The 20,897-nt window shown below is 40.4% G+C and overlaps 1 protein-coding gene across 1 annotated transcript in view; it reads left to right on the forward strand.

The window, feature by feature from the left end:
• TBX18 (T-box transcription factor 18) overlaps window positions 1–20,897 on the forward strand; it is a 43,392-nt gene that overhangs the window by 14,728 nt on the left and 7,767 nt on the right. Inside the window, exons 5-6 of the mRNA XM_063124907.1 lie at window positions 9,630–9,797; window positions 16,808–16,872. Coding sequence (XP_062980977.1) covers window positions 9,630–9,797; window positions 16,808–16,872 — 233 coding nt within the window. The remainder of the gene's footprint in view (window positions 1–9,629; window positions 9,798–16,807; window positions 16,873–20,897) is intronic.

A 20,897-nucleotide genomic window follows, 5' to 3' on the forward strand; every position in this document is an offset into this window, starting at 1 on the left:
TATACATTTTGAATGTTCAGGATTAAATGGACACATTCATGTTTTCAAAAGACAACACTAGGCTGGATTGCTGAGGTATGTTAGGACCGTCTTAATATTGTTACAGACACAGGTGTTCTCTTGTGAGCGCACTTTGCTTTTAGGCTCAAGTGGTGGAGATTTGTATGTTTCCTTATAGCTTATTCCAAGGCCACTTGTGGCTGTTATTAGATTTGGTCCTCATTGAACACTCTTGCCATTGGGGCATGCTAGATTTTTAAATTTTGTTTAATGATTGTACTCTGTTTAACTGTAATGGACAGTTATTGCCGTTTACCCTCAGCATGCTCTTAGTCAGTATGGAATTCCTTGTATAAGTTGACTCAAGTGCCAAACTACAGGGTTCTTCAAATCACGCAAATGCGTGATTGCCCAATCTACCTCAGTGTAAGCACTTGAGGCCCTGATTAGGATTGGGACAATGGCTCTCCAGCATCGGGAATCTAAGCTTTCCCCTCCCATTTTTGTCCTGAAATTCCGCCCTGAGGTGGGGGGGGATTTTTTTAAAAAGAAAAAACGTCTCCATAGGAATCAATGTAGAAGTTTTTTCTTTTTTTAACCCCCATTCAGGGGTGGGGTAGAATTTTGGGATGAAAATAGGAGCAGGGAAGCTTAAATCCCCCTCATCCTGAGGGCCATGGTCCTGATCAAAATTGGACTGTGCATGCTTATATTGAGGTAAATAAGTCAATCGTGCATAGCTCCTGCTATACTTGCTTTGAAGAATGTGTAGTTTTGTCCCTCGTTCTCCTGGGTTTAAGGAAGGTTGACACTACAAGGCGAATTGTCAATTGCCTTGGAATCGTTAGGAGTACAGAAGGGCTAACTTTGGTTCAGTAAAGTAGAGACAGAACTTTTTATCCTCTGCCCAATTTTAGGCAAGTAGCTAGAACTTGGTACAGCTAGCCAATTTGCTTTTTAGATGTAAATGTGTGCTTTTAGATTTAAAGTACGTCTCTGTTAAGATAGATGAAATCTAACCAACTTGTTACAGAGTGTTGGGGCTTGATTCTGTAACCCTCAGGTGAATCAAGGGGATAAAGACTGCAGTCCTATGCATATTTTTCAGAAGTAAGCTCTATTAAATTAAGTGGGGTTTACTCCCAGGTAAATGGGTTTAGGATTGCAGCCTAAATGAAGGAGGAGTGAAGGGAGATAAATAGAAATTTATTTAATTTCAGTGGGATTGTTGAATACCTGCAGTCAGTATGAACACGAGTGGTAAAACTGAGTCTCAAATATTATTATTATTATTATTATTATTATTATTATTATTTATTTATATAGCACCATCAATGTAAATATTGATAGCATTGTTAACTAAAAAACACAAAAAAAAATCTCTTGCATTAAGATTTTTTTAAATTTCAACTTGTTTCCATCCCATATATGAAAAAAGGGCAGATTGTGGAATTTTTAAAATAAGAAATAAAACAAAATGACCTCACTCATCTGCGATGGCCAAATTCAATAGGTACAGCTATTCCTAGCATGGAAAGAACTATGTTTTGCCTGCCTGCCATGAAGCTAATGAAACTGAGAAGCCTGACAGAAAAAGAGAGAGCTGGGGACCCTAATTCAGCATCTCAAACATGGTTGAATACACAGGGGTTGAGACTAGAGATGTAAAATTTCTGGAAATTTTGAAGCCATGGGGGAAAAACAGTGTTTTCTTGATAACAAATGGAGCTGAATTGTAAGGAACCTCTTTGTTTTTGCCAGTTCATGAGGAGCAGGCAAAAAACAATTATAAAAAACCCAAACCCCATCAAAACTACTAACATAGAAAATTATTTATGTCTCTGCTAGTCCTCCACAGTGTCAAGCAGACATAAAGCACCCATTCCCATAAAAAAAAAAAAACTGAGGAAAAGGAGGGACCAAATTTCAATGAATATGTATTCAATTTAATCAGTCATTTCCTGAGCTATCGCTATCACTATCAGTTTCAGTCTCTGCTTCAATGGCAGTGCCCCCCAGAGGCAGAAATGCATCTTGCTCTTGCATTTGAGAGTTGTAGTCTCAGTTTGCAACATGGGACTTGCTTGTTGGTACACAGAAATTGTAATAATCTGATACTGTACATAGTTTTTAGAAATTATTTGGAGAAGTAAATAGCTGAATTTGTCTTAAACATGTTATTCATCATGCTAAAATAAAACATTCCACGATCCATTTTTCTTTATTTTTTCAATTTCTTGGGGGGGGGGGGAAGCCTTCAGAAAAAAATGTGGGTTCTTTTTAATTTTTCCGGGTTTTTTCCAGGCCCTCAAATCTCTAATTGGGACCCAGATTTCTTTAAGAGCTAAGCACACAAAGCCTTCTGCCTGGAGGGACAAATACGTCTGTTTCGCCTTCTTCCACATCTTAATTTTTAAAATCACAATTCCTTTCCATCCTATTCATGAAGACGTTTATGGGGTTTTCCAAGTTCTTAACAAAAACCCCTGAACCAAACATAATTCTTACCTATTCCTAATTTTATCAAGCACTGCTCTAGTACAGTCTTTTCAAACGAACTTGTCAACGAACAGCACTGAGACTGTGCTGAAATTAAGCTTTATTCACCAAATGTACTTGAGTCTGCAATTGACTATGCTTGAATTGATTGCTTATAAACAGTATTTTAATTGGGCACAGCAGGTAATTAAACCTCTGTGCCTTAGATAATGGCAGTCTACAAAGAAATTCTCAGGATGGGTAGAGAGCAAGTTTCCACATTGTGTAATCATAAGGTTTAACTTATTTCCCTTCTGAATTGAATGCTACATAACTCTTGCCATAGAGCTATTATTCATTGTGTGGAATGCTTTGGAATTACTTGAGCACTCCACTTTAATGAGTACTTCGTTTGGAGAAGAGTCAAGTAGCTTTCTCCTAGAACAATTCAAAAATACACATTGAACTGATTCAGACCTAAAACGTGCCTTGAAAATTAGAATATAGGTTTTGGATAAAAAAAGATTGTATAAGAAATTCATCTTTCTAAAATTGGAGGGATTGCAAAGAATGTCATTTATTATTACCAGAAAATAAAGAAAATACAAACCAGAGAAATGCCTGTTCCAAAGTATATATTCCTTTATACGTATTTTGGCCATTATGACAGAATAAAAACTTACTTTGTGATTGCTGAATTATTGTACATGTAGAATAAATCACAGGGGCGAATGTTTCTCATATAAATGGAAAGATGATCAGTGATGGTAGCATTATATAAGTTATTTTTCAGAAACATACTCTTGCAGAGTACAGCATTAAAATCATTGATATAATAAAATTAATCATTCTTAGCACACTGCATATTCTCAGTTGAAACAGTGGGTGTTAAAGGTAGGCATGTAAGGGATGCCTGTTCTCATTTACTGAGGCAAAGGCTACCACCATACCCGTTTTTACCCGCTCATACCTGGCTACTGTTGCTCTGCTCCCAAATTTTGTACAGAACAGGGGAAACAGAAACCTGCATTTAGACTTTTTGATACAGAAGTTTAATTTCTTATTTCTGCTTTATTCTTTTTGTTTATTTTCTTTTTGTTCTTGCCTTCCCCACCCCCCCTTCCCCAAACACTAATGTGTAAACTTTGTCAGCTGTATGTAAGCTTCCTTGTTAGGAGTAACAGGACTGTGTGTATTGCGCTAGTTTAAAACAGTTGGTTTTCATGATAATACATAAAGGCCTGGTCAAAAGCTATGTCTTTATATGAACACTGGATTGTAACAACAGAATCATGCTTACTACTAAAAAGATTGCGTATAGTTTTCGAAACATTTGTATGATTTATTTGTATATTTTCTCTGCTCATGTAAAAGTTTTAAGAACATTTTAGAAAAAAGGAAAGCTAATTTCTGTGTTGCGAAGGCAGAATTGAAAGTTTGAAAGGGTCTTTAATTAAAAGGCAAATAACGCCAATGTATTAGTGGTTTTTTTTTAATTGTACAATATCTAAGGCTACAATCCAACATAAAGCCAGGCATGCTAAACCCATGGATCTATGGCTTCAGCTTTAAGTGGCTTAAAAATCTCTGACTGACAACATTTGAGGACAACACCTGTTAATCATCACCTGGCTCCGGCTGGCTGGAAATATAGGTGTATGTTCTGTACATGCTACTGCAGTTCTAAATATGGAATAACTGCTAATGATTCTGCAGATTTTGCATATTGAGAAGCTACACTGTGGGGCGGGGGGGGGGAGGTAAAACTGTGGCCAGGATCAGAATATTAAGAACATAAGAAGAGCCCAGCTGGATTGAGACCCAAAATTGTATCTAGTCCAGCATCCTGTTTAACCACAGTAGCCAATCAGATGCCAATAGGAAGCCCAAAAGCTGGACATGAGGGGAATTGCCTTTCTCTCACTGCTGCCCGTCAGCAACTGGTGTTGCCTCAAATTGTAGAATAGACAGCCATCATGGTTAGTAGCCTTTTCCTCCTTGAATTGCCTTGTACATTGGAAAACAGCTGTCTGCATGTGAAGCTGATATTTCCCCCGTGTAAACTGATTATAAAAGCAGCAAGCACTAGGAATGTCATACTACATCCAGGGAACCTGTTTTGCACGCAGGTGTGCAAGTCTTTATTTATTTATTCATTAAGTCTTTACACACAATATATGCACAAATTAGCCAAAGTTCAGCCACTTTGGGCAGTGTTTGTTCTTCTTTGCATAGTCCTCTGGAGAACTATAGATTGTCCAACAGTTTGGTAAGATTACCTTCGTAGACACAGTGCCTCTAAATTGTAGGTGTGTAGGGCAGGAGATATGTAATATGTGGGTACTGATTCTTGATGTTGTGAAAGTGCTGTTGAAATAGTTTCCTGTTATACTGAATACCTTATTGATGAAATTTTGCTTGCTTTCAAAGAAGCTCTGCAAATTGGATTTGGGATTCAACAACACTCTATTTGTAACTTTTCTGCAGCTGATTTTCTTGCTTTATATGATTGTAGCATGCATCACTAGAAGATGAAAAACTAATATCTTCAGTGCATTATTTCATGTCATCAGACAAATTTTTCATCGCACACTTGTTACAGGCTACTCATGGTTTTCTGCTAGTCCTTTTGATGACACCGTCTGCCTCCTGTGCATCTCCTGCCCTGTCTGCTCATTTTCCTATTGCAAAAACAAAACAAAACAGAAAAACCTCCCAGAAAATCCAACTTTTTTTTGTTGTTGTTGTAATACAGGAGAAGTAGCGGGATAAAAATGCCCGCTGAATGGGTCATGTGGTCATTGTTTATTTCCTCTTTCTTCCCCATATAAAGAAAGGGGAAGTATTGTGGGACAGAAACGAGGGGGGAAGCGACGGTAAGGAAATGCGATTCCCCCCCCCCATCTGATGACGCTCATAGTTGGGAGATGTTATCTCCTATGGATGCTTGCATTGTGGAGATAAAATATATTGTCTTGTGTCCTAAATTGCTTTTCTGTTAACATAGGAGTGGGAGCATTTCCACCAACTCCTCTGTCCAACTGTAGTTCCCCCACCCCTCAATTCCCCTTGCACCACATCATACACCATTTCCAAGGGATGCTCAAGCTTCAGGAGCAGTTTTGCAGAGGGAGAAAGGAGTGAAGAAGCCCCATTCTGGGGATGTTAATTTTGATGTGTTTTGTTCATGGTAGGAGAGTTAAGATCATTATACTACCCATAGAGGACTATTACTGGGCTTTCTGTGATGAACTTTAAAAAATATGGCAATTTCAGGTGCTGCTTATGTTTCCCAGCTGCTTAGTTCTTTCAATCCAGTCCTAAATACACATATGGGAATACATATCCTATTGAAATGAAGCCATTTCTTTCTAACACTGGATACTTCTAATAGCACAAATCTATTAGACCACCCCTCACTCCACTCATGCAGGTTGTGGGACATCCCCACAGGCTTCTTAGGGATTTTGGCTGGTGGAATGAGAAGTGGCTGTATGAATTTCTCCATCAGTCTGATCTTTAAAACACTTTTACATGGCAGTTAGGACTTTTCTACATGAGGCATTTATTGTTCGCTAGTCATTTTGTACTCACAGTTGTTTGCTGGTTCTTTAGATGATGTCATGATCCTCCAGTTTTGTTTCTAACCAGCGAGTCTTTATAGAACAGGGAAAATAACATCATTTAATTGGGAAAGCAAAAGAAATGATTTTCTCTTGTGTATTTGTGCTATTCTACCATACTATTCCACAGTGCCACCTAGAGGTTATGTAGCAGAAAAGCAGGAAAGGAAATGATTCTCGTGTAGTGCTCAGATCTCAATTATATAATGAAATTGAAAGTAGATACAGCAGATTAACAGTCTCTTGTAGAAAGCTCCAAGTCCCATTGATTTCATTGGAGCTTATTTCAATGAATCTCCTCCATGGAAACACAAGGGGGAGAACCACATATGCAGTTGCTGAAAATCATCTGTATGTTCCCTTAGGTTTTGTCATGGAAGAAATGTGGGATATAAATATAATGTAATGTTACTCTCTCCCCACTTCTCTGAATAGATGTTCCAGGGGTGCAGCACTTAACTTAGGTTTGGTTACCTTTGAAAAAAATTCACTGGAAGCTTATGATAGGGTGATCATATGAAAAGGAGGACAGGACTCCGGTATCGTTAACATTTGCATAGAAAAGGGAATTTTAGCAGGTGTCGTTTGTATATATGGAGAACCTGGTGAAATTCTCTCTTCATCACAACAGTTAAAGGTGCAGGAGCTATACTAGAATGACCAGATTTAAAAGAGGGCAGGGCACCTGCAGTTTTAACTGTTGTGATGAAGAAGGAATTTCACCAGGTTCTCTATATATACAAATGACACCTGCTGAAATTCCCTTTTCTATGCAACTGTTAAAGATACAGGAGCCCTGTCCTCCTTTTCATATGGTCACCCTAGCTTATGACATTTTGTAATATTTGAATTTATTAACAGATATGTATATGTCAAAGTGCAATCTATCCCCTCTTTTCCCTATCACACACAGGTCTAGTTTACATGATCCTTAGTTAAGGGAAGGTATGCCCCCTACCCCCATTTCCGATGTTTTTTCCTATCCAGAAGATCCTAGAGTGCTCCTGTATCAAGAAGAAATTGACCCAGTTTGCACTGCAAACTTAAGCGACATTGGGTTGCAGCATGTACTCTAAATCAGCCCAGTGGTTGTGGATAGTTTATTAACGATGCCAGCAATGCACCTTCACTAGATTTGCTTGACTATGCAAAATGGCTACCCGCATGCCATGCTAAACCCTGGGAGTGAATTAATCCACCATGGTTTAGTGTGACATGCAAACTAGCCCATTGTACAACAATTAGCTCCCATGGAGGCACAATACCTGAATATCCTCAGCTCTGAACCCTTCTTTGCCCTGTCCAAGGCAGGATCTACGCTACTGCTTTAAAATGGTTTATAACAGTAGTGACAACTGTTGGGGCCCTGGACACACTCCATATACAGTTTTCAAACCGTTTTCAAAGTGTCATATCCTGCTAGGTGTAGATCTGGCCCAAGTTTCTGTTCAGGGATTGCCTTAGGTAATCCACAATGATAGTCATCCACAAAAATCTGATAGTAAGCCCATTACAACAACAACACTTCCAAGTTGTTAAAAGCAGTTTGTAGCATGGTGCAAATGATCCTCTGGCTGAAAAATTAAACAGGGATATTTTTGTCCCAAATGCACGCGCGCGCGCACACACACTAGATTGGGGCCAGGTTGTTCAGGATTGTGGCATAATTATTTTTCATTGTCATTTTAACAAAGCAAAACAAAAATATCAAAACGTTGCTTGAAATACTGTTTAAATGTCAGTTCAGCAGAACATTTTCTGGCATCTTACTCTGTATTGGAGTGCAGAAGTTGGGAAAGCTATGTTTTGCGGGAAGCTTATCTAAGCACGTTCTTTTGGTATGCTTCTGAGGTAACTGTCAAAAGTCTGACTTCAGTCTAATGAAAGTTTAAATGTCCAAAAAATTGCTTATCCAAAACAGTGTCATTTCTCCCAGTGTGGAATGAATTCATATAAAATCATCCCAGCTAGCCAAGAACACCCCCCCACCCCCAAATGTGAATCCCTTCCTTTTATTTGGACAATTCGGTTTCATGGTATTTGACATTCAGTATGATGGCAAGAAGGGGAGGGCACAGGGACGGATGAGATGCAATGCTGAATTTAATATTCTGTGGTTAATAATGAAACAGGAAATTAAAAAATTTCCTCCTTTTAATTAGATTTTCTATTGGCTAGTGGTCACAAAACCCTTCTTTTTATATCTTCGTAGTCTTCCAAAAGTAATAGTTACTTTTTTATTTTGAACTATTAAAAGCAAATTCATAAGCAATATAAAATGAAAGTGATTAATTTTTTTTGCCAAGAATTCTTGAAAATCACTATTTATGCCGTATTATAAAAACATGTATATATTTGCTCTATAGCGTTCCACATGACCAATATTGAACGAGGGAAGGAAAGGGAGGGCTCCAGTTCAGGAACAAAGAGAGAGGAGACATCCAGGATCCATTGGGAATGTTTTGTGTTGTCCCAAAGTGTTTCAGGTCTTAGGGTTCCTTTTTTAGGGCCATTGGTTCAGCAAAAGCAGTCTTCTCTACTGTCTCTGTGTAAACATTTCTAGTTCCCTTCTTTCTTCGTGCTATCAACTTTGAGTTGGCTCATCAAGCTTTTTCTGTCACCTCGCTGGCTTTTGTTCTGTTCAGCCTCAGTGTTCATCACCAGCGTGCTTCCACAAATAGACGATTTTACAACAAGTAAACCTCAGGTGCAATCAACGTTAGAATTACAAAAGCTGGGGGCTTTAGGATTTGCCAGAAGCCCCCCCTCCCCCCGGTACAATGGTGGAAAGCCTCTGCCAAACAGATATGTCTGCAGAACTCCCAGCAGGGTGGGATGAATGAAGAGGTCTGGATAAACAAAAGAGGAGGAAGGGAAAAGCCTGCTGGAATGCTGCCCACCAGGACTTGACTTTGCTGTCTGGGAATTACGGGAGATGCAGCCCCACATGTCTGGAGGGCTCCAGGTTTGGCTACGGCATTTTTTCTGCCAGTGTAGCAGTGGTGTATCTCCACCCCTGACTCACTTGAAATATAGGATTCCTCTACCCGTGGTCAATGTTATGCTATCCTGGTACAAACATTTTCAACACCAGGCAGGCAAACATATCCTTAGAAAAGAAAGAATAACAGTTTTTGGTGTGTGTGTTTAAACCCATGTATATAGAGACAATAAATGAAAAAAGAAATGTAACAAATATTCTTCATATCTGTTTTATTGCTGAGCATATCCAGCGGATGTCTTTTCATATTTCTTCATGATTCAGCAAATGGAAAATTCCAGAATACTTCTGAAATCTTCAGACAGATCTGGAGAGATCTGTCTGAAGCTCAGATACCATCCCTAAGGGGTATTTGAGCTGACCTGAAGCCAGACCAATTTTGAGGTGCTTCATAGTACTCTTGGCTTACTAAGAAATAAAATAAAACAAGATAGGCAATATATTTTACTGTATTTGAAATAATATAGAAGAAAGTTATTTTAATTTTCTTTTTCTTCTTCTTGTCCTTCCCCTTCTCTTTTATGTAGATTATCCTCCATTCTATGCACAAATATCAGCCACGTGTCCATGTCATTCGGAAAGACTGTGGGGATGATCTCTCACCAGTCAAACCCATTCCTTCGGGAGAAGGAGTGAAGGCATTCTCCTTTCCTGAAACAGTTTTCACAACTGTGACAGCTTACCAGAACCAACAGGTAAACTTTTCCTTATTTATCTTTTAACGCTCATGGCTTATTGGATTTTTGTTGACTTCCAAGCGAATGAGAAAGGAAAAACACAACTTCTGTCATGACACTAGGTAAAAAGAAAGTCATTTCGTGGCGTTGGTGGGAGCTGGTTGGTGGAATACACAGGACAGATGGGAGGAAGGTACTTCTTCAAATATTTAATAAAATATTAAAATAGTTGTAGAGCTCAGGAATTTAGTTAAGTTTTGGAAGCACAACTGATAATATAGGTTGATTTTGGCTCCTCACAGGCCTAAACTGTGAATAGGAAGGGAGACAGAAAGTCTTTATGATTCTTGGGGAAGAAAAATGGAGTGCATTGTCCATCACAATTTGTCCTCCACAGTTTTCTTTCACTTCAGCAGGATTCATGAGGGATTGCAGGCATAATAATCTATTCTGGTTTATGTAGGTTGCATTTAGATCAGTGGTTCCCAAACTTTTTCAGGTAACCGCCCCCTTGGTTCCACAAACTCATGCCCAGTGCCCCCCTACCCTACACTATAAAAATCATTATTCAGAATAGCGGTTTTCAACGACCTATTAAGGAAGATAATAACAATAAAATTCAAAACAGTAACAATTAATTGAATACTTTGTTCAAAATCCAGTTGGTGTGCCCTGCCACGCTGGCTGCAAACAGAGGCGTTCACTCTCTTTTCCCTCCCTCCCTCGGCAAGCCTGGGGCGGGTGCTTCCCATTTAGAGAGGATTCTAGGAGTTGAAGGACTTTTTTCTGTCTAAACATGCATAAAATTGTGCCTTTAACTTATCATGTCACACTAAGAGGAATCAAATAGGATTTCCTTCTTCAGCGGAACACACTTACTTAGGAGTAAGCACCATTTTGTTATAGGAAAGGATAATGTATTTTAATTAAAATTTAAAAATAATTATCTGCCACCTGGTACAGAGTTTTCCTATGGAAAACCTGGCTGGGACTGAAGTAGAGGGGCACCAATTTTACTGTACTTATTGTCTTTAAATATGGTTAAATATCCCACAGTTACCTTGCTATTCTATTTCTACAATTCCTTTTCTCCTGTCTTTTCTTCACCCTCTCTTCGTTTTCAGGCTGAATCCTATGCACATTTACCTCAGAGTAAGTTCTATTGATCTCAGTGGGGCTTACTTCTGAGTAGACATACTTAGGATTGTGCTGCAGCTCTGTTTTTATGGTGACACAAGATACACACATACCATGTTTACCAAAAGAACTTTCGAAAAAAGGGGGTTGGACATCCTGAAATAAGCAAGGGCAGATAGGAATGGTTTCAGCAAGCATTCTGGAAAAAGGTGCTGCTGAATCTTCTTTATCCAGGAAGGACCTGGGGAATTGTAATTCTCTTTCCCTCCCCCTTTTCTTTTCTCTCCCAATCCTGTTGTAGTCCAGATTTGTTGGGGGGTGGGAGCTCTTTCCTGCTCTGCGGACTCCTGTGGGCGCTTCCCCCACCCCCTACTTCTGGTGGGGCCGCTGTGGGCTTGAGATAGGAGGAGAGAGCGGCTGCATGAGTGAGAAAGTCCTTCCTAAGCAGGAGCGCTGTGGGGAGAGCAGCTGAATTTGCTGCTCTTTCCTGCTTGGTCCCTGGGTTTTAGGATCTTCTGGAGAGACCACCTTGAGCGCCCCCCTGCCACCCCTTTGCCTGTTAGTGCCCCCTGTTAGCGCCCCCTGCTGTCCCTTTGCCTCTTAACACCCCCCTATGCAATCCCACCACCCCCAAGGGGGCAGTACCGCCCACTTTGGAAACAACTAATTTAGATCATCATCTGCAGATATAAACCATAGTTTATGAAGCTAATGACAAGTGCCATGGCAATGCACTCATCCCTTGCCTGCCCGCCCTGCCCCCCGTTGCATGCCAGCTTTGGCACAAGGATCCTGACTTGTAGTAAGTCACAGCTCCCTGTTTTGTCTGAACTGGCTTAACTCTGACTTAATTTAAGTCAGGATTGCCATGTGAGAGCTGTTATGCAACAGGAGAAGTAAGGGAAGCTTCATGCACCATATTTTAAGACATTGTGGACAATTGTACAAACATGTCATGGTCTGTGCCATTACATTGTTCTTCATAAATTTTCAGGTTTCATTTACAGACCCAAATAGTGTGTGTATTTCATTGAAGTTAGCAGAAACTATCGTCAGTTAGGTCTTTGTTGTATACAGTCACTGACAGTAGTGTCTGCTAACAGCAGTAACTTTTATGAGAAAAGTGTGGTGCAACTAATTCTTCTTTTGGTCATAGATACATTAATTAGAGGGAAATTCCATGCTTTTCTAGACCAACTGTTATGCTGTTAACAGAGCAGAAATTCACCTTAAACCATGGCTTTAACCATGGTGGTTAAGCCAGAAAGCCAGGCTGTGTTCAGAATTGTTCACAACTAATTGCTCACAGTAGGGATGTGATACATGAAATAAAACTCCACCCAAAAATGTGCATTTCCTCCATAGGCTAAAGCATGAAAATGCACGTGGGGAAGGTATTTGTGCAAGTGCGAATTTGCGCAAATTCGGGAAATTGGAAAAAATCCAATTCCACCGAGGAACACACAGAACAAAAGGCACCTGACAGTCTGCAAAATGCAGATAGAATGGATCAATCAATGGAACCAAAATGGGTATCCACATCAAATAGTTACATTAAACTGGTTCATTGGGGCCTGGATGAGCATTGCAAGGCAGAAGTTGACATTGTCCTCTGATCTCATTTCCTTCCTTTGTCTTACATACAACATCCACTGAACCAGCTTAATGTAACTACAGCTGAATTGGAAGTTCAATTTCTTTCTCTTTTCAAACTTTTTGATACTCAGGGAGTTACAATGCTTCTTGCCTCAGAAGGTCAAAATGCTTTAAAAGCTCTATCAGTTAAGTAATATTATTTATATTTTCTACGTTTAGAAAAGGAAATTAACAGATACTTGAGAATTTCCTTCTACGTTTGTTATAGCTGCCTATAAAAAAAGATTCATTAGTAGCTTGTCCATCTTCATATAACCAATTTCAAACCAAAAAATAAGTAGAAACTTTTTCAAAGTCTATCAGTCTGTAATTTTATTTGATATATTAAAAATTGTTTAGTTCTATTTTGGTATGGCATGTAATTTACATGCATGTTTGTCTCTTATTACTTAAATTCTTCAGGGGAAAAAAACCAATGTGGTGTTCAATATGTCTTCTCCGAAGTAAGCTCTATTGAGTTAAATGGGGTTTACTCCCAGGTAAGGGTGCATAGGAGTACAACCTAAATGGCCATGGAAAAATATGTATCAAAACTATCACACCACGGCCAGGCTCCAAAGAACAACTTGATTAATTCTGCATGCCAGAGTGGCTGTGGTATTGTATTTCTTGAACAGGCGCCCTAGATTCCACACGGCAACATGTTTTTGGAAATAGAAGGGATTTCAGAAGGAGTTTGTGATAGCTGCAGGCCTGCGGCCAGCCTGAAGGTTCTGAGAGGGCCGCCAAAAAACTGAGAGGAGGCTGTTCATCTGGTTTGCAGGCCTTTTAAAAACAAAATTGTGAACTGTTCTTTTAATAAACAGAGAAAATTTAAGGGGTGCCCCCTTCCCCCAGCCCACCCCTGGCTGTAGTAGCTGTCCCAAGCAGCGGGAGTGGGGGGAATCAAAGGTTCTTGCTTGGGCATGCCCAAGGTCTTGGGTAGGGATGGGCAAATCTGTCAAGTCTAATTCTGCAGAGTCAGATTCCCACCTCCATTCTGCGCAGATGTTTGTGTTTTTGTGGAGAAAATTCTATATGGGCCTTTTGTCATATTTTTAAACTATGTGCACACTTTTGTGCTCATTTTTCAAACTGTACACATTTTTGTGTGCACCCATTCATTAGCTAAAGTATGTTGGGACACATTTTTAAAATGTACACGTTTCTCTCTGCACATTTTTAAAACGTGTGCCTTTTATTGGACTTCCCCCGCCCCCCATTTTGTGGAATGCATCGCAAGTCCGGAAGTGTACGCATTTCCAAATGCAAAGTACATCCGGATCGAGGTCCAGTTCTGGGCAGTGCAAATAGGGGAATTGCTACAGAAAAAACTGACGAAGTCCCTCATCACCCGTCGCTAATCTTGGATGTACCTAAAGTAACTGTTGAATCCTGGCCTATATTGACTAGTTGCGATGGGTGAGAGTTGTGACATGCCTCATTTCAAACAGTGAAACAAGCAGGCAGTGAATTGCTTAAGAATTACGAGAGTTAATAGTAGTGTTACTTACTCAGTTTATGTATGTTGAACATTACAGCATACACTACAGTCCTGTTCCACCTGTACTGAATCATAGTTGCAAGCCACTCTCTCCTGTATTTTTGTACAATACTGCCTCAGTGATATCTACATATATAGGGAATTTTCTCTCCAGCACTGCCACCACCTATGGGGAACAGCACCTTCACTGGGCAGTCCCACCTATGGGGTTCTTACTTTTAGGAAATGCTTATATTTCAGGGCCAAAGGAACCTTCTGCCACTATAACTCAGAGCTCCACAAGCTGGCCCTTTTCCTCTGCCACCAATTCTTTCAGAATATTTTAAAACTTCCTAGTAGCTTGGTATGAGAGGCTTAGGCGTAAGATGGGCACCAACACTAAAGACAGGACGAACTATTAAACAAGTTAATTTATTAAAGGGATATTTTGTACATGAGGGAATACTAATATTTACTCCAGGCTTTTAAAAAAATGTTTGCTGACACTTCCTTTGCACTCAAGAAACACTGTTGCGAATACAAGTTGCTTAATGATTTCTTTTACCTCAAGCCAAATTCTGTATCCCAGCCTGTATCCCAGCCAAATACAGTCACAACCAGGTCCAATTCTTGTATAAAGTCTTCCTCTGACTCCCAAAGTGCCCCCTGCTGAATTTCTGCCTGCCTGCTGGTGTAAGCCTCTTCTGGCAAGATCTTAGGGCAGCCTTCTCGCATAACAGAGCCACCTGCTCCCTCCTTATGATCTTCACTAGCTATGTATGGTTATCCCACAGAGAGGGAATAGCTTCATATTCAGGCCTTTGCTATTCACTTTCTCCTCAGCCTCAGGCCTACACAGATACAATATAGCCTCTTGTTGGCCACACAGAGTATTTGCAGAACAACAACCGATATATACATGGCATTTCTTCACAACATGCCAACATGGTGTCTTGAAATCTTTCCATCATGAGCATTTCTGCCTAAAAAGGAAAGACAGAATTAACATAAAAATGGGATTAACAGTGGATTCTTCAGTTCCTAAGTGAGTTTAGCTTTGCAGTTGAACTGACTTGTTTGCATATCAGCAAAATCAAATGCCTGCTCAACCATTAGTCTTGTCACTCCTTCCCATGCTTCCAACAAGCTGCCTATTCAGGATGTGCCTGTTTGTTCTCTCCCACTATTCCTAGCCCTGCCTTCTCCAACTCAGGAAAGCTAACAAAATGGCTGCATTCAGACAACACGATAGTCAACAGTGGAGTAATAATCAACTCGACAGTTGTTTATATAGGGGGTACTCTCCACACAGCACAGTAATAATCAACCGTGGTGTGGATTAGGATCAGCATAGAGTTGACTGTTAGTCCACGCTGAGTTGACTCACTCATCCCCCGCTCGCTCTCGCTCTCCTCAGTCCTCCCGCTAGTATTTCATCAGCCATTATTGCTGAAAATCTATCCTGCTGCCTGGACTAGAGCGGCAGCCACCACTTTGACCACTTTTGTCTTGCGACTCTGTTGCTGACGAAATAACCAACGGTAGCTGAGGAAATAATGGTACCCTCTAAACAACATGATAACCAGTGGTGGTTCAAATAGCCAACTCTGCACAGCGTTGGTTAAAAAACCCCATCCATACCACACAATAACCTATAGTGGGTTAAATAACCACCTGTTGACTATTTAAACCACCATTGGTTATGGTGTTGTCTGAACCCAGTCAGTGTCTTACAGCCACAGAAACATGATTCCTGTTTAGTTTGGGTGCCCAAAATTGGGAGGAAGGTGTACCCTTCCCTTGGCAGCCCTGCACAAAGTTAGAAGGTCAGGTTTACCACACCTTCCCTTCCAGTCTGCTGCAGGTGGCGTAAGTGTGCTGTTCTGTCTTCCTACCTGGAGGAGGCAGTATTAAGAGGCATTGCATCCCTAAAGTTTGGGTGGACAAGCAATTTTTGATTTACTGGTCTGCATATCTGATAGTTCAGTTGTGAAGCTGGGAGTATTCTTCTTGCACTACCTGGGCCTTCACCCAAAGTTTGTGTCCATTTCTGTCACAGGCAAGTTGGCTGTGAGGCCCGCGGACTTGTAGATAAAGAGTAAACATCCACTCCATATTGAGCACAACCCTGCAGAATTTACTGGCAAAAGAAATTTAGTTGAAATAGTTGAGATGTACACTGGGTGCAATCCATTGTAGCGTTAAATCCTGTTAAAAATCAATGGAACTAGAGTATTGTTAAATGAGAACAGCCTATTTATTTAAATGATCAATCCAATTTGGCTTCTTTAATATGCAGCACTTTCTTTGGCATGTCTTTGCAGAAGATAATTGAATAATTATATAATGGTGGTAGTTCCACTTTTTATATCTTTAATTATATGCATGTTTTTAAAAGCTGTTAGGGAGTTTGATATTATGTTCCTTAGCCTTAGGAGAGTGAAGTGGGTTAAAATAAATAACCTTATTAGATCTTTCTTGGGGAGAGGGTGCTGGGGCTGCATAAAGAAAACTACTTTAATTTTTATAACTCTTACATTTTCAGTTGCTGATTTTAATAGTTTTAGCCACAGTGTCGTTAACAACACAGCTTCCAGTGCGACTTCATGCTTGCAGTGGGACTTAGGATATGTGTTTCTTACTTACCCAGTGTCATATCATATCCCTGTGTTGGATGGTTGCGGATGACTAGTGTAGGTCTGAGTGTTTTTCAGGCATATGTGTTGATAGGACTGCACTTTTTAACCTGAAGCTTTAACTCTTACCTTTACAGATCACTCGGCTCAAGATTGATAGGAATCCATTTGCCAAAGGATTTAGAGATTCTGGACGCAACAGGTGAGCTTTTGAACATATGGAATTTACAGAACTCTTGCCACCAATTATGGAGTGTGAGAGAAGCTTCATAAAATACTTTGCACTATTTTTTACATAATGTGTTGTTTATGCCTGGAAAGATTGTTCTGAGCACTAGTAGATGCACTTGGCATGTGCTTTTGTTGTATCACTTTAATGAGATTTTATGTTTACACAACATACCATCTACATTGTAAAATTTCAGTCCGTTTTATAACATTTTAACTATCCTGAGCTTTGTAGTTAAGGTTTTGAGACTTCTCTGCTAGAGATTTTTGTCCAACAGTATAGCAATTTCTTGAGGAAAAGAGATAACTGTTTAACCAGCTTAAACCTGAAATTCCTTGTGCATATATCTGGTGTACACCCAATTGAACACAATGGAACTTTTACTTAGGTGGAAATGTGCATAAAAGAGATGGTGTGGTGTAGTAGAGTTTTATACTAGGACTATATAGAACAAGATTCAAATTCTCACTCAGCTTTTAACTATTTCACAAGGTTGTTGTGAGGGGAAAAAGGCAGGCACTAAGGGCCTTGCTAGAACCTGCCAGATAAGCCGGCAGGGAGGCGGGGCAACGGCGCGCTAACTTTAGCGTGCGCCGCCCCACCTCCTAGATGGCCGACGCGCAGGGACTGCGGAAGCCCTGTAGCGTCGGCCATTTTTGTTGTTGTTGTTGTTAAAGGGGCCACGTGCACCCCGAAGACTCCGGAGAAGGTAGGTGATTTTTTTTTTAATTAAGCCCCCCCATCCGCTCCTGATCCCCTCCCATGTCTCCTGCCCACTCTTTCCCCGCCCTCCCTCCCTGTCCCCGTCCCCTGTGTCGCCCTCCGCCATCCCGTGTCATCCTGTGTCGCCCTCCGCCATCCCGTGTCGCCCTCCCGTGTCATCCCGTGTCACCCTCCGCCATCCCCCTCTCCTGCCGGTCCGGCCTTCCCCCCATGTCCCACACCCCGGGATCCCCCCGGCCCAGTCCGTGGCTTTTCCCGGCTACTCGCGAGTAAGCGAGTAGCCGCAAAAAGCCACGGACCTTGCTAGACATGCCTCAGGCCGGGGCTGCGGAAAAGGCGCACCATAAGCGACTTCGCTTATGGCGCGTTAAGGGAGGTCTGAGCACGGCTTGTCCCGGATTCCCCTGTGCGTCATCTGCACGCACAGCAAGGAAACCGGGCCTCAAAGCGCGCTAAGGCCTCATCTAGCAAGGCCCTTAGATTACCTTTTTCCTGAATAGGTTACAAACCATATTCCAATATCTACTCAAACCCTCATTCTCCACACACATGAATGAACTGTCAGAACACCACTAACAGGAATATTACATTTGGTGTGTCTTGGACAAGAATCAATTAATTGTACCAGAAAATGGGTTGGCAAAACCAAATCAAACTTCTCCTTGGCTATGCTGATTTCATTGTGATTGATTTCATAACCAACTTAAAAATTCCTTTATGTAAGAAACAGGAAGCGTTGAAAGTCTGAGGGGGTGGTGTCCTTCATAACATTAAATATATGTCTCTGATTTGCAGTTGGAATGAAATTTAGGCATTGGCTTTAGATTCTTTGTACTCTGAAGTATCCAGATAAAGAAAAATAATATAGGCATTAAACATATAAACTGAACTATTCTAGCATGTAACAGCAAAGGTTTAGACAACATGTAATTATAAGGGGAAATTTTTAAATGTACTAGATCTCAGTTGTCTTGGAAAAAAGGGCACTGATTCAGGGCAATAATAATCTGCAGACCTTTAAAAGGCTGCCAGAGAAAATGCAAGGAGCAATTGTTCTCTGTTGACAAAGACAATACGGCAAGCTGTAATGGGTTCAAATTTCAAGAAGCTATGTTTAGTTTAGATATTTGCAAGAGTAAAACAAAGCCAAAATTCAAAATAAGCTGGAAAATAAAGTTATACACGGTTAAACATGAGCAACTGAAATAAATTTTGAGAATATTATTTGATTATTTGCTCTAATATATCAGTCAAATTTGTTACATTGGATAATAGCTATCTACATTAACAAATGTGGATACTGCCATGTATTTTAGATTAGACACTGTGTTTTTATTTATTGTTTAATAGTGTAGTAATTATGGTGAAAGAAAGAAGATTAGAACATAGGATATTGTCATGCGTGAACATAAGTATATGGGAGAGGCAGGGAATGAAAACATGGCATCTGGAAGCACTAGTCCGATCTTTAATTAAGAGATGCAATCTTTCCCACTTTAAGCAAATCTTGGAAGCCATGAAGACTAGGAACTTGCATTTAAAAAAGAATTAATGTGTGGATTTCACAAGTCTGGTGCATGTACCATTGTTGCACTGCAGTAAACTAGTTGCACTGGATATCACGATGCTTTCATTATCATTAGACTATGTGGCCCATGGAACAATTGCTTATGGAACTTGTAGGTAGGGGTTGGTGAATTTGTCCGTTTTGGTTTTGCTGAGAGTCGTTTTCCCAACTGTGATTGACTTTTCAGCCTGTTTTCCCATCAGTATGCAAATTCATTTTTTAAAAAGAGGCCACACGAAAATTAATATACATTTTTGTGCAGATTTCCCCAAATACACACATTTTTTAATGCATTTCTTCTGGTTTGCATCCTGTCTGCAAGAAAATTCCCCCTAATATAATGTGGTTTTGTGTGCATTTTTAGAGCTGCAAACTGCATCACAAAACACCGAAGAATGTGGATTTTGGAACACAGGTGCATTCCACTTCATGTATAGGTTCAAGAAATGCAAATTGGAAATACTTTGTATAAAAATTCAGATCAAATAAATTTCTTCTCCACCCTAATTTTAGAGTTATTTTCCTTGGAGTGCTCTAAGAGGAGGCCATGTAACAATTTGGGAGAAATGACTCCTATATAGCATATCCTTAGTCCAAGAAAGTTTTGCTTCTTATTCTTGACTATTGATGAAAAAATGAGTGAAGAACCTGTCCTGTAACTGGGCTTACATGTTCAGCTATCTATTACACTAAAACTGTTCAAAATTATGGTGCAGTCTAGCTTCAACACAAGCAACAAATGCTGTTAATTTATTTTAACCAAGCACCCAGCTTGCTTGGGTGCTTAGGCAGCTGCAATCCTAAACAGTTATTTAGAAATAAATTCACGGTGGGCAGCCTCAGGCTTGGAGGCCAAATCCAACTCTCCAAGAATCCCAGTCTGGTCCTCTGGAGTTCCCTTTTCCCCAAATAGCTACGCCCTGTTCCCCCAGATGCCCACACTCCTTTGGGAGCCATTTGGAACAGAATCCAGTGCAGCTCAGCTGAGAGTTAAAATTCAATAGGAAAGCTGCAATGGGTAGTTAAAATTAGAGATAGGTGAATGAGCATTTTTCAAGATTGCCAGCCTTTGACAAAATTTGTCTTGCCACATCTCATGCCCGATTCTCATTCGCGTTTGCTGCTTGCTCTGCACAAATGGGGAACCTGTGCACATCAAGCAGCAATCAAACAGGAGACTTGCACAAGTTTTCCCAAATTTGCACAAATTTCCTAATTTGCACAAATTTCCTCCAACTAAAGTGAGGCTGATTCAGTCCATGGAGGAAAATAGCGAATTTTGAACTGGGAATTGGGAATGAGACTAACACAAGCAAGGGTTCAATGATTTGTGAATATTTTCAGCAGACGCATGCTTTGCTCACCCTTGTGTTTGGAGTATCAAACGGGGGGTTGCTCTCATGTTCTACAAGCAAAACCGAAATTCTCATACATACCTAGTTAAAATGTGGAGTGAGTCGCTATACGTGTAGAAATAGGAACGGGTGAACTCATCCCAGTCTGCGCCACGTGCCAGATTCCTGCTGTCCACCTGACCCTGCTTACTGACTGTGTCAAGCCGCCAGGTGGTCCATGGGCGAGTGGCCTCCCACTCCCTTGCTGGGCCACCATTTTGCGTAAAAATGGCAGTCCAGCCTTTTTCATAAAGGATCTTCTTCTTCTTTTTTACTATTCACAAAGGGCCTGTAATTTTGTGTAAATGGCCCCT

This window comes from Elgaria multicarinata, chromosome 4 (assembly GCF_023053635.1).
Source record: "Elgaria multicarinata webbii isolate HBS135686 ecotype San Diego chromosome 4, rElgMul1.1.pri, whole genome shotgun sequence".
Lineage (NCBI taxonomy): Eukaryota > Metazoa > Chordata > Lepidosauria > Squamata > Anguidae > Elgaria > Elgaria multicarinata.